Consider the following 13652-nt stretch of genomic DNA (forward strand, 5'->3'; position numbering starts at 1 on the left):
TGACTGCCTGGATAAAGGTAATCGTCTCCCCCAGTAGTCATTGTCTTCCCCCAGCCCTCCCTGTGTAGACACCCGGTTCTGTCTAGAAAACCCAGCATAGTGTCAATAGGACCAGCTTCTTCTCTGTGCTCCTCCATCAAAACAGGCACTGCTAAGGGAACAGGAGAATGTTGTCAGAGCTACTTCCTAGCCTTCCGGGCTGAATGGGAAAAACTTATAGTGCACACAGGAAGCTAAGTTTTAAATGAACAAGAAGAAAATTGGTCATTGTAGAAGGCCTCAGGCTCTATCTTTGGGGTAGGGGGGGAGTATTTCTCCTTTCCATAAATTTCACACCCTAGAGCAGTTCTGTCAGATACTCTTCCTGGGCTGAGTCTCCATTCCCAGCATCTTCTTTTCCCTCGTGGAGTCTTGCTATCTCTCGGTGCTGGTTCTGTAGGCAACAGCTGGTAGGGAAGATTCCTGGGCCAGGCAAACTATAACAAGACTGGAAACACAGAATAAAGAACATCACAGAATTGAGCCAAGTGACCCCAAAAAAGTTGGCGCTGAGAACCTGGGTCCAGGTGTAAGCGGTTTGGGGTGGGGCTGGCCCAGACCCTGAAGTTTACAGCAAAAATTTAGATCAGACCCAAATCAGAGCCAGGGGGAACCATAAAAAACCGGAGTCCAAATCTGGGTGGACAGTGCCAGACGGCACCCCGAGGAAACCAGCACCCTCAAAGTCCATTCAGACAAAACCAGACTTGTGTGGGACCGAAGGAGACAGAGATCCGATAAGAGCTTTGAGTGGTAAGAGCGGACCTTGATATTTGGCAGCGTTTCAACTTGGACTTGATACTTCTGTCTACTTCCCACCAGTCCAGAAATAATCTGAGTGAATGGGCAAAAGCAAATAGTGGTTCTGAAAAGGTAAATTCTGGCAGCTTGATTTTTCCTCCTGTTATACTAATCTTTTTCCTTGTCCCCTATTCCCTAGGCAGTGCAAAAACATTTTTTTATCAGGAGAATTTACTTTGGTCGCTCTGATTGATGCTCCTCTTCCCTGCTTTGCATCCCCACGTCCTCCTCATCAGGTACAGGAAACCCTTTTCTGCTGGGGTCATTCCCACAGCCTCACAAGGGAGGCTCACCTTTTCTTAGCCGGAAGCTTAATGTTTAATAGGTCGGCCCCCATTTCCCTTTTCTGGGTTACTGTGTGAAATCTTACTCAGTTTCCTGCTTAAGAGGCTTTTCACATTCTGTGCCCTCGGTCTAGTTCAGGCCTTCCTCGGGTGCCTCGCTTCCTCCCTCAGTTGCTTGCGGAGGCTTTCTGTCACCATCTGGCTAACGTAGTCCCAGCATTTACCTTTTTGGTCGCCGTCAAATTAACATGTTTTATTTTCATTCTAGAACTTACCGCTAGCTAGTGTCTTTCTCTTTCCTTTCCAGGAAGATCTTGTCTTGATCAGTGTTCTGTGTTTTTGTGCCTAGAACAGTGCCTGGTACATAGTAGACACTCATTACCTTTCTTTTTGACACTCAGTATCTTCTGAACGACTGAGCGAGAAGAAAAATTTGATACGCTTTTTCATTTTTGTCAGTATATGTATGTGGTTAACTAATTTATTTTGAGGAATTTATAGATTGATCAAATCCGACGAGGCCCCCACAAACAGGTTTTCCTATATTCTTATGTGTTGAAACTAGTTTCTATCTTGATCCTAAAGTAACTTGCTAAAAATGTATACTTTAAAACCTTGTATAAGCTTAGCATCTAATAGTATGAAAGGTGAGAAGGAGTATAGGTTGTGTCAGAAGAAATGTGGAAGTTTCGGGAGAATTGCCTTGATTAGTGGAAGACTAGAGATGCCGTTGGATTTCCAGCGATCCCTCACTGATGACTTAGCACTTAAAAATCTTGTTGGCAAAGAAAGGGTAAGATGGTCATAGATGAGCTGCCAGATTTAGGGATGAAAGGAATGTGTGACAGGGAAATGAGCCGTGAAGAGGAGCGAATTTAGACACTTTAACTATAGAAACATCAGCTTAGACTTGGGCAGAATGTGAAGCTATGGAAGGAGGTCCTAGAGAAAAGGAATGCTGAGCAGTGATGGGAAAGTAGGGGATTGTGGGTATGACTCTGCTAAGGAATGGGAGGGCTCTGGACACAGGGCAGCTTCAGGGAGGGGCAAAACATTTGGATGGAGGTAAAAGGGAAAAGAAAGCCAATGGTGCTTTTTTTAAAAAAAAAAAAAATGGAAGTAAAATTCACATAACATTTGCCCATTTAGCCATTAAACTATATAATTCAGGGGCTTTTAGCACATTCAGAAAGTTGCGCAATCATCAGCAGTATCTAACTCTAGGCCATTTTAATCCCCCAGAAAGAAATCTCACACTCATTAAGTAGTCACTTCCTCTCCTCTCTCCCTCAGCCCCTGAGGGTTTGCTCATTCTGTACATTTCATGGAAAGAGAATCAGTCAGTAAGGGGCCTTTGTGACTGGCTGCTTGCACGCAGCATGTTTTCAAGGTTCATCCATGATGTAGCATGTATCAGTCAGTACTTCACGCCTTCTATGACTGGGTCGTGTGTCTTTGCGTGGATTTGTCTGTTGTTTCCACCTCTGACTCTTGTGAGTAGCATTCTGCCATGAACATTGGTGTCCCGTGATCAACTACAAAGCGTCTCGCCTGCCTCCATTCTGGGCTTTTTTCTTCTAACAATTTTGTGTAAATTTTAAATTTAAATGTTGATTACACATGTTATACAAATCCTACGTTAAACATTCAGAACGACTTCTTGCACTGAATTTTAAAGGATTTTAAATGAAGTTAAAATTGCCTGGAAAATTGCAAATTTAGAAACATTCTTCTCTATTAAATCATCCTGATTTTGTTTTCTGATGTTAGTGGCCAGACGGCTGCATAGTTTTTAAAGTAATTATGTGCCAGTTGATTTGCACAGGCTATGGGAACCTCTGCTGTGGATTTGAACTGGTAGAGATCATATTTGTAGACCAGTCCTCCCCCTTCCTCCACCCCTTCCACACTGGTGGGTTCTGCCTGTCCCAGTAAGCATGACCGTGGAATATAATCTGACCTCTCTTTACAAGTACTCAGGAGGCATGGCATTTATCCCCACGAAAGTTGGCCTGTGTTTTTTAGCTTCATGCACCATTATTCTCCCCTCTCCAACCCTCCTGTTTCAGGAGTAGAAGCTGTGGGCATTTTCTGTAGAGTCTGAGCTTTTAATAATAATGACTGCGATAATAATATGCTAGTGGGAAAAAAAACAAAGTCGAACTTTTCATAGGCTTGGTTTATTTTATACACACTAGTTCTTTAGCATATGAAGAATATTTAGGTTTTTTTAATTTAAAACTAAAATCTAAAAATATAGTCTGGTTCTTGTAGAAATTTTGTTTGGACTACAGAGTACCTCTGTATGGGTCAGGTGACTCTCTCTCTCTTTCTCTCTCTTTCCATAAGCTTCTGTATGAGACCTAAGCTCCTCGAGAGCAGAGACTGTCATATATGGTTATCCCTTGTTATCTGCAGGGGATTGGTTCTAGGACCCTTTGCAGAGACCACAATCCAAGGATGCTCAAGTCCCTTGAGCAACGATGCTCAAGGATGCCATTCTTGTGGCACAGTATTTGCATATAACCTACACACATTCTCCCGTATACTTTAAATGATTTCTAGATTACTAGTACTACCGAGTACCATGTAAATACTATGTAAATAGTTGTTATGCTATATTGCTTAGGGAGCGATGACAAGAAAAGAATGTTCATACACATCTAGTACAGACACAATCACTGGCCTGACTACATAATACAGGCCGGCAGCGTAACTTTTTACCAAAAAAAAAAATTCAGTTTGTGGTTGGCTGAATTCGTGGATGTGGAACCCACAGATACTGAGGGCTAACTGTAAATGATATCCTTTATGGTGGCTAGCTCAGTAGCCTACAGATAAGTCCCTAGCTGAATGAAAACTCCAGAGATTGTACCATATATCAAGTTGGGTATTTGAGGCCAGAGTGGGGAAGAGGAGAGAATCATGAGTCTGTGTCAGTACTACACTGGAAATACCTCTGAGCCATCTAGGAGGAGAGATGACAGGTGAGCAGTTGTCTGTAGTTGGAAATTGAAAGGAAGCCTTGGATGTGGGTGAAATCCCCTAGGGACAAATTCTAGAAGGAAAAGAGGAGACACTGTAGCAAACTTGGCCTCTGCTTTGAGCAACTCTCAAGTTCTGTTTCACTATTAGATCGTGTGACAGAATATATGTACTTCTTTAAATGTGAAAAGTATACCTTTAAAGTATGTAGACAGTATAAGTTTTTTATATCCTCTTTGTCCTTTGTTTTCACATGAAAGTTGTCACCAGTGGGGGTTTTGTACCTAGACACAAAAATGATGATACGGATTTCAAGCTACGTTAGTCGTTGCTCTCATTAATTTTTCAAAGCACTGTCAAAAATACAGGGATGAATTTTAAAGGCTTCTTTCCCCTTGCAGTGGCAGTTTAGACTGTCCCGCTTGTCTGGAAAATAAACAAATGTCACTTCTCTGACAGACACACGTATAGCTGTCTCTGAGGCTTTCGAGCAGGGGTGTCCATCCAACCTACGGCCCAGGGGCCGCGTGCGGCCCAACACAAAATCATCAATTTGCTTAAAACATTGTGAGATTTTTTGTGATTACTTGTCACAATGTATTTAACGTGTGGCCCAAGACAACTCTTCTTCCCTTGTGGCCCAGAGACGCCAAAAGGTTGAACCCCCCTGCAAGGGAATCCACACTCCCCTTCCTAAAGCATTACCGCTCATTTGTGTTTATGTCTTTGGTTATCATTTCAAACTAGGGTCAGAAGTGATTTGGAGAGATTCAGTATATTTTGTTACAAACTGCCGGTGCTTAAATGTTTGAGGAAGTCAAGGTTTGGGAAGTCCCTGTGAGTATGATTTGAATGCAATATCAGCAAATCAGAAAATCACTTAAGGTAGTTTGTAAATTGCATGCCAAAGAGATACAAATGCAGGTAACCATCACAGGTGGTTATTTTTATCATCTGCTGCCAAGCTTGAGTTAGATTATTTTTCTAGTAGTTGTTATAAAAATAAAGAGATAAATCAGTATATTTGGAGTTTAATAGCTTGAGTTAGAAAATTTTTGAATTAAGATGGTCACAAATAACTTGAGTAGCTCTAATTTGCCTTCTGTTCAAGTGGGGTTCAAGGCCGAGCACATAGAAAAGTACACGCAGTGCTTTCACTGCTTGTCGTTGCTAAACGTACTCGTTCTACTGTGGAGCAAAATGAAGCAGGTTCGTCCCTTCTTTATACTGCACTTGTATGTGTTATTGAAATTCCTACTTGATTTCAATTTAATAATATACAATTTGCTCCTAAAGCAAAGATAATTTGAATACTGAGTGGTTCAAGAGACTATGAAATCACAATTCTTTAAAACTATAGTCATATTTGAATTAAATAGTAAGTAATAAGGCCATCTAGTGGTAACATTCCCAGGTTATAGTTGTTAAAATCCTGTCATCTGCCTTACTAAATGTGCACTTCAAAATTTATCGGATAGATGTGCTGGGTAATCATTACAAAGTTTTCTAGAAAATAGCTTAAACAAATGTATTTTCCCCTTTTATACAGAATGAAGTCTCTCTGGTTATGTTCTATAACTCCTTTCTACAAAGTGCCAATTCAAACACAGTGTTTTTCTGGATTGTAATAATTAGAGCCACAACCAATACTTGTAAACAATAAGCATTGGGAGCCAAGTGAGACTGTGGAATGTTGAAGTTCATGTAGTTAAACCTCTTTCTTCAGCCTCTTTGGCAAAATCAGGGCCTGTTACAAGCTAGGAAATGAGTAAGACTGAGCTCCTGCCCTAAAAGCACATGATTGCTCATCTCTGTATGTAGAATATTCCCCAAGTGTCCACCAGAGGCAGTCTGCTTATTCAAAGTGCTAACCTGTGTGAGGAGACCCAGAAATCTGCACTTCAGATGAAGGCCTGTGAGTTATTTTAGGTGAATATAGTTTGAGAATTATCCTATACCCAATATAAAGATCATGCAATAAAATCTGTTATGTGTGAACTTAGTTACATGTGTACATTTAATGCATGTATGTAGATGTTAAACATTTGGTAGGGAAGGAACACATAAAATCCATCCTACATTTATAGTTTCCCAACATGCTTCTCAAAAATAACAGAACAAAGAGACAAACTGAAAACAAGCTCAAGTGGTACGCTTTTTAACTCTGCATTATTTCAGTGTTTAACATTGTTGACCTCTTTTAACAGATGGATTGTAATATCCCGAATATTTCGTACTAGCAATCAGTGCATTAGCTAGATAGATATCAGCAACGGGCAGCTACACTTCCAAGGGCTGCCACTGTCCCCTCTTCCTCCCCAGCTCTCCCTCCCTTTGGAGCTTACCTCGTCGTTCAGCAGGTTTTCTGTCGCTGGGGAAGCTAATTTAGGGTATCTGTATTTGCCTCTGAAGTTACTGAGAGTATTCCCATGTTATTCTGAGTTTTCACCTGTCAAATGATTTCTCCTCCTAGGTGTTTGGATTAGATGACAATCAGGACTATACTAGGCCTATTATCCATGAGAAACATAAAGAGCTGATAAAAGACTGGGCCCTCAGTTCCGCCGCCGTAGTCATGGAAGAAAGGAAACCACTGTGCACTCCTGGGTTTCACAACTCAGAGGTATACGTCTCCCTCGTGCTGAACGTTGTCCGCACAAATTACGTTTCTGTCACGCGTAATTACATCAAGTTATTGATCCGTCCCCTTGTGAGGTGCTTCTGAAAACTAAGTCTCACGAATCATTTGTTTCTCATGAAAGCCCGAAGCAGTTGTTTTTTTCAGTAATCCCATTTCAATTTTTGTTGCTGTGTTCTTTCAAATTAATATTGTTTTGTAGTGAGGGAAGAAATGTTAACTTTTAGTAAGCTGTTGATGAGCTATATGCTCGCTGCTCTAATTGCATTGTGAGATAACATGAAAAGTATACACACTGCTTATCCTTTCTAGGAGGCCAAGTATGTGGGATGGAAAGAGTTATCATGCCAGGAAACATGCAAGGTAGCGCCTCATAGATACAACTTACAAACCTCAAACGGTGCCATTGCAGTACAGCTGGGATGTAGTTAGAATAATGTGAAGTTAATTAAGGATGGCTGGGTTAAGGTAGTTTAGACTCAGCGTGGTATTGCAGAGCTAGAAAGACCTGAGTTCGAGTCTCAGAACTGCCGCTTCTGACAGCGTGCCTTTGACTTAGCTGCTTCCCCTTGCTTGTCTTCAGTGTTCTCATCCCTATGAATGATGAGAAAATAATTTTTAATAAAACCTGTTTACAGAGAGTTTAATGAGGTATATAAAATGCCCAACATAGTAATTGTCTGAGATTTATGCACTTAAATGTTCATTCCTTTATTGGAAATGATCTTAGAACTTCATTCCACGCGGATGTGTCAAGAAAAAATCTTAAAAATGCATGTAACTGAGAAGTGTTAATTGATTATAATTTATTCAGATAATAAGAGCTAACATTCAGTGGGAGCTTTCTGTGTGCCATTTTACAAAGCAGGAAACTGTAGTATGTAATCATTAAGTTGGCCAAGGTCTTAAAACTAGTACCTTGTGGAGCTAGAGTTTGAACTTTAAGTAGCCTTGATTTCTTAGCTCATTCTCTTACTCATTGTGCTCTACTCCCTCTCAGGAAGTGAGTTAATTTTAAATATGCAAATGGTAAAAAATACATAAAATAAATAAAATCTTAAGGTACAAATAAAGCAAAATATAATAGTTTTATTTGTGTGAAGTATAAATAAAATATTTCTATAATAGATAAATACACCTACCTATATGTTAAAATTGTTCTTTCATGGTCTTCCATTTCCTGAAAACTGTCAAAGTAATTATTGTACTTTAGTGTTCCTAAGACCCTTGGTCTTAGAGAACTGTTATTCTGTGTTACAAGACACGAGACGCTTCATTTACTTGTTGAAAGCCAGCAGTACTTACTCGAGGCAGCATTTTGGTTTTCTGATTCATCTAGGAAGGGTTCTGGTGAATGTGAACTTAAATAGAGTCTCTCTTCTTTTCCCTGCCCCCTCAACCCATGCCATGTAAAATGTGTATATAGTGCCAGTATGTACCCGCCTTTGAAAGAGTCGCCTAAAAAGGCCATTGGAACAACTTTTACACCATTGTTTTACATAAGCATGTGCCCTTGAAACTCACTCTATTCTGGGTGTTCCCGGCGTGGTGGAAATGGCTGAGATACTTGCTCCAGTGCCCGAGTTATGGGCACTTCCCATAAAATCTTGGAAGGGAATTCAAGGATTCGGCAAGAATTCCTTAGGCTTCATTGTCCTGTATTGTTAACATGTTATTTTTGAAATCATGTCGTATACAGTCTATATGAAATATTTACTTTAGCAGTTTCTGGCCTGTCACCAGTAATACAGTAAATCCGGTACTCTTAATAAAATATTGCTTTGAATAATTCAAAATAAATTTTCAGTCATACCTTCAGTCATTCCTATACCTTAGTTGTCATTTCAGTTTCAGTATTAAGCCTTGGCTTACTTTCTTCGTGAGGAAATAGGGCTTTTTACACTCCCTAGCCCCTTCCATATTAAATGTCTAGATGGCTCTGGTCTTAAGAATCCCCTTGCTACGTCCCTAAGTGTGTGGGTCTGGAGCATGAACTAAATTCCATTGCACATTTGACTGTAAGGGCTCAAGAGCACTTGCTTGAAGGACAGAGTAGACGTGGGCAAGGTGTAGGTTCAGAGTGGTTATGGAAAAATTCTTAAAGGTTGAGTGATTTCTTCTCTTTCTGAAAATATTAAAGTGTCATAGAAAGAAGTGCCGAGCTCTGGGCTTGTCTTTGAAATCCCTGAAGACGTGGCCTGGCAGATTTAATACTCCTTGAGACTCTGGAGCCACTCTGGTTCCTGGAAACAGAGGGCTAGAGAACAATTTAGGGACAGACCTTTAGACCCCCTCTTCCATAGAAGGGGATAGAACTAACTCCACTGTTAGAGCCACAGAGCTAAGATGATACACCTAAGTTTACCTAGCAGCAGTGAATTTCAGCTCCAAGAGTTTATTTTAGTACCATTGTTAGACTTGCATGAGTTGATTTATACTACATTCACAGCAATAATAAAATGTTGTAGTTAAAGGGGGTAACTAGAGAATATTCATTTTATACTATATGAGGAAACTTACTAAGTGAGAACATAAGAATATGAGTTGTAAATATTGCTTTGTATGACGGGTTAATGTGACTAACTGGAATTGTCTCTCGTGAGAATCAGATTTGACCAGATTGTATTATTTTGTTATTTTATTTTTCTTCTCCAGGAAGTCCCACCTTCATCCGGAAGCAAGCGGTGGGTCTCACAGTGGGCTAGTTTGGCTGCTAATCACACAAGACATGACCAAGAAGAAAGGACGATGGAACTGTCTGTACCTACTCCTTTAGAGAACGGTATTTTCTTCCTGTGTGTGTGTCTGTGTGAACGGTATGTCCGTTTTTTAAAAACAAGCTGAATCTATAGAGTGAGAAGTAAATTAAACCTAAATAAGCATTTTCAGATATGATCATGCTTACACTACATGTATAATTTTAATTTCACTGATGTGGAAACCATTCACATTAACTGATGATAGAGAGATAATTTGTAGATGAAGCACATAACATACACAAATTTGTATACCATGAAAATTTACAAAGAAGACCAACATATTCCAAATTATCCCATTCATTAATACAATAAATATGTAAATGCTACTTTTTATGCCTTACATCAATTAAAAAAGAATTTGCTTAATACATAATTTACTTACTACATCTCTTGAATCTATGTAATGTGATTTTGATTACCTTTTAATTATTTCTATGAACTGAAATACAGTTTCTTTAAAGAAAACAAATTTTATGCTTCTAATATTATTGGATTCAGTTAATTACAGTCTTAATTTAAAAAAACATTCAAGAAGAATTTGCATGTGGCTTTATATTTATAGTCTTAATATTGTTATCCTTAGAAATGGAAATAGAAATTTATTTTGTCTCTGACTTACGGCTCCCTAAAAATTTGGTTTAGGAGTTTTAGAAACATTAGCATTATTTGACCAAGGTACAAGACGGGGTACAGGAAAAGCTGTATCACTTATCAGTCAGAAATCAAAGAACAATTTGTAGTTTTACCAAAAATCTTTGGAAAGACAGGGATTTGCAAGTTGTTTCACAGAAACCAGTTCGTGTTTGGGAAACAGAGACCGGGCAGAGGAGCGAGGTACATTTATAAGAAGAAGCCACTATAAAATTATTAAGCATTAGCTCTGGAAAGCAAAATTCTACCCTTGCTATAAGAAACAGTAGACCACTTGGCCTTCATTGTCTCATTCAGGCTTCATGTTGTAAATTAATTTATTTAGATAAGCTGATAAATCCACTGAAATCTACAGTGTTCTTGTTAACCACTTATCCAGGGTGAGAAATCTAGAAAAATACAAAAAATAAAATAGCTATGACATTTTAGATGCTTCAAATAGCAAGATATAAGCCATAACAAAATAACACATGATTAATTGCTAAATTAGTTAAATCGGTAAGTTTAACATTTTCTTGCATCATGGTCATTGTATTGCTATGAAATTTTAATGTTAAACTTTAAGAATTGTAAAGGAAAAAAGATCTATAGAAGCTTTATCTAGCATCTTTTCCCCAGTTATTTTCAAAAAATTAGGATCCTTTATATGTTAATTTATAGTTCTCTGAAAGATGTATCCCTTTTCTCAAAAACATTCCATCTATTCAGGAAAATCCTTCATAAGTATTCTCAAATTCTCTCGCATGGAAACATTAATGTATGCATTTTCTCACTGGCTTCTACTTACTTGAGAAAGAGGAAGTGATTGTGTATTTCTTTATGAGGCCTTAATGCACCAGGCGGCCATAATTTAAAATCCCTCTGTTTATAAAATTAAAACAAGTCCTATCACCTTTTTTTCATACTTATATTTAAAAAAATTCTTTCAATCAGCTTTGAATTTTATTTTTAGAAAAACTTATTAAGTCCTACGTTTTCCATTTTACCCAGGAAATTCAACGTATTCTTCCAGTTAGATAATAATGCTTATTAAAAACAAGATTTTTGCTACGTAAACTGAAAGTACAGCAAATAAACAGCGTTTATTAGGTACTCTCTGTGCAATTGTACAATACAGTAGTTAGAGTCTGTTATCATGAGCAAAGTTTAGAGAATGGGATAAGTCCCAAAAGTAAGAATGAACACGGTGACCTTCTATAAAACACAGTAAAAGTAAAAGAGGCAACAGAAGTAGGTGTCCGATCAGATGACCCCAGTTTCCACCTCAGGCAGCTTACTTTCCTGGCTCCCCCGTCAGTAATTGGCCATTTGTGCACTTGGCATTGCGCCTGCTTTTTAAACTACTCTGTCACAATGCTGGCTTATTTAGCCCAAGTTTTATTTTCTACTGAAGCCATCTCTTAACTTACACTTCAAAACCTGGTGTAAAATGATACTCTTTTTATACTTACTTTTTGCCCTAATTGCTTCTTTGTGGTTTTATGTCACAGATGCAGATATCAGTGAATCTGGCATTTCCATGCGAAGTGCTGGCTCAGTCACTTCCTTGGCTAGCCAGGGAGAGAGGAGGAGACGGACCCTCCCCCAGCTGCCAAATGAAGAGAAGTCCCTGGAGAGCTCCAGAGCCAAGGTTATGAGCCAGAGGTCGGAGATAGGAGAAAAGCAAGACACAGAGCTTCAGGAGAAGGAAGCCCCTACACAGGTATACCAGAAAGACAAGCAAGACGCTGACAGAGGCCTGGCCAAACCGAACAGGGCGGTGAACGGGGAGCCCCTGAAAACTGGCGGGGACAGTAAAGCCCTGCTGCTCCTAGGCAGCTCCTCCCCAGGAAAGGAGAAAGGGGAAGCGGATAAGGAAGCTTCTTTGGTGAAGCAAACATTAGCTAAACTTCAGCAACAAGAGCCAAAGGATCAGGCCCAGTGGACACCGAAATTACCTTCCAAAAATGCCTCAGGTCAGGTAGAGAGAAGTAGGGAGGAATCTTTCAAACAGGAGTCACTATCTCAAGAGAAAATTCCAGGACATTCTGCAAGCAAAGGAGAAAGGGTGATACAAAGCGAGGGCAAGCGAAGAAAACCCGAGGACGTTCTGAAAAGTCACGCTTCGAAGGGAGGAGACAAAAAGGAGTCCTCCAAGTCCTTAGTGCGACAAGGAAGCTTCACTATAGAGAAACCCAGCCCGAACATCCCCATAGAACTTATTCCGCACATCAATAAGCAGACTTCGTCTACACCCCCGTCCCTGGCACTGGCATCCGCCAGCAGAATACGCGAAAGAAGCGACTCCATGGAAACCGATTCCAGCATGGACACAACCCTTATTCTAAAAGACACAGAGGCGGTGATGGCTTTTCTAGAAGCTAAACTGCGCGAAGATAATAAAACGGACGAAGGCCCAGATACTCCCAGTTATAACAGGGACAACTCTATTTCACCAGAATCTGATGTGGACACCGCTAGTACAATCAGCCTGGTGACTGGGGAGACCGAAAGAAAGTCAACCCAAAAGCGGAAGAGTTTCACCAGTCTCTATAAAGACAGGTGTTCTTCAGGTTCTCCTTCCAAAGATGTTGCAAAATCATCTTCCGGTGCTAGGGAGAAAATCGAAAAGAAAACAAAGAGCCGCTCCACGGATATAGGTTCAAGAGCAGATGGGCGTAAATTCGTACAGTCCAGTGGGAGAATAAGACAGCCCTCGGTGGACTTGACCGACGATGACCAAACCTCCAGTGTACCTCATTCTGCCATCTCTGACATTCTGTCATCCGATCAGGAAACCTACTCTTGTAAACCTCACGGGAGGACTCCACTCACCTCAACCGATGAGCATGCGCATTCCAAACTGGACGGAAGCAAGGCGACCAAGTCCAAGACCTCCCCTGCCGCGCCCGGTTCGTCCAGTAAATCTACCACTCTTCCAAGGCCGCGACCCACCAGGACTTCCCTCCTGCGCCGAGCACGACTTGGTGAAGCTTCAGACAGTGAACTGGCCGATGCTGACAAAGCATCCGTTGCTTCTGAAGTGTCCACAACAAGTTCAACGTCAAAACCTCCCACAGGAAGGCGGAACATCTCTAGGATTGATTTATTGGCCCAGCCTCGGAGAACCCGGCTGGGCTCGTTGTCAGCTCGCAGTGACTCGGAAGCAACCATCTCTAGAAGTAGTGCCTCTTCACGGACCGCAGAAGCCATCATTCGCAGTGGAGCCAGACTAGTACCTTCGGATAAATTTTCCCCTAGAATCAGAGCCAACAGCATCTCTCGACTCTCAGACTCCAAGGTCAAAAGTATGTCCTCAGCGCATGGCTCTCCTTCAGGTAAATTGGATCCAGACTTTTTATAATATTAGCATATTTCTTTTATGTTTTGGGGTTTCTTTTTAAAAAAAAGTCTCCAGCATTGTTTCTCAAAATATTCAACAGAAGAGGCACTCTATAGAGAGGTTTTTTCCTATAAAAGTTATTTAGTTTAATAAATAGAAAATTCAGACGTTAT

General features: G+C 40.3%; 1 protein-coding gene across 9 annotated transcripts in view; it reads left to right on the forward strand.

Annotated features, from left to right (window-relative positions):
* Positions 1–13652, forward strand: part of CEP170 (centrosomal protein 170) — a 98621-nt gene that overhangs the window by 59683 nt on the left and 25286 nt on the right. For 7 of the 9 annotated variants that reach the window (XM_045184485.3, XM_045184486.3, XM_045184487.3 and 4 more), the window contains 3 exons: positions 6583–6732; positions 9403–9529; positions 11648–13474. In XM_045184485.3, the coding sequence (XP_045040420.2) occupies positions 6583–6732; positions 9403–9529; positions 11648–13474 (2104 nt within the window). The remainder of the gene's footprint in view (positions 1–6582; positions 6733–9402; positions 9530–11647; positions 13475–13652) is intronic. The other 2 variants (XM_045184484.3, XM_045184488.3) reach the window with 1 other exon arrangement.

The sequence above is a fragment of the Desmodus rotundus genome, chromosome 10, assembly GCF_022682495.2.
Source record: "Desmodus rotundus isolate HL8 chromosome 10, HLdesRot8A.1, whole genome shotgun sequence".
Lineage (NCBI taxonomy): Eukaryota > Metazoa > Chordata > Mammalia > Chiroptera > Phyllostomidae > Desmodus > Desmodus rotundus.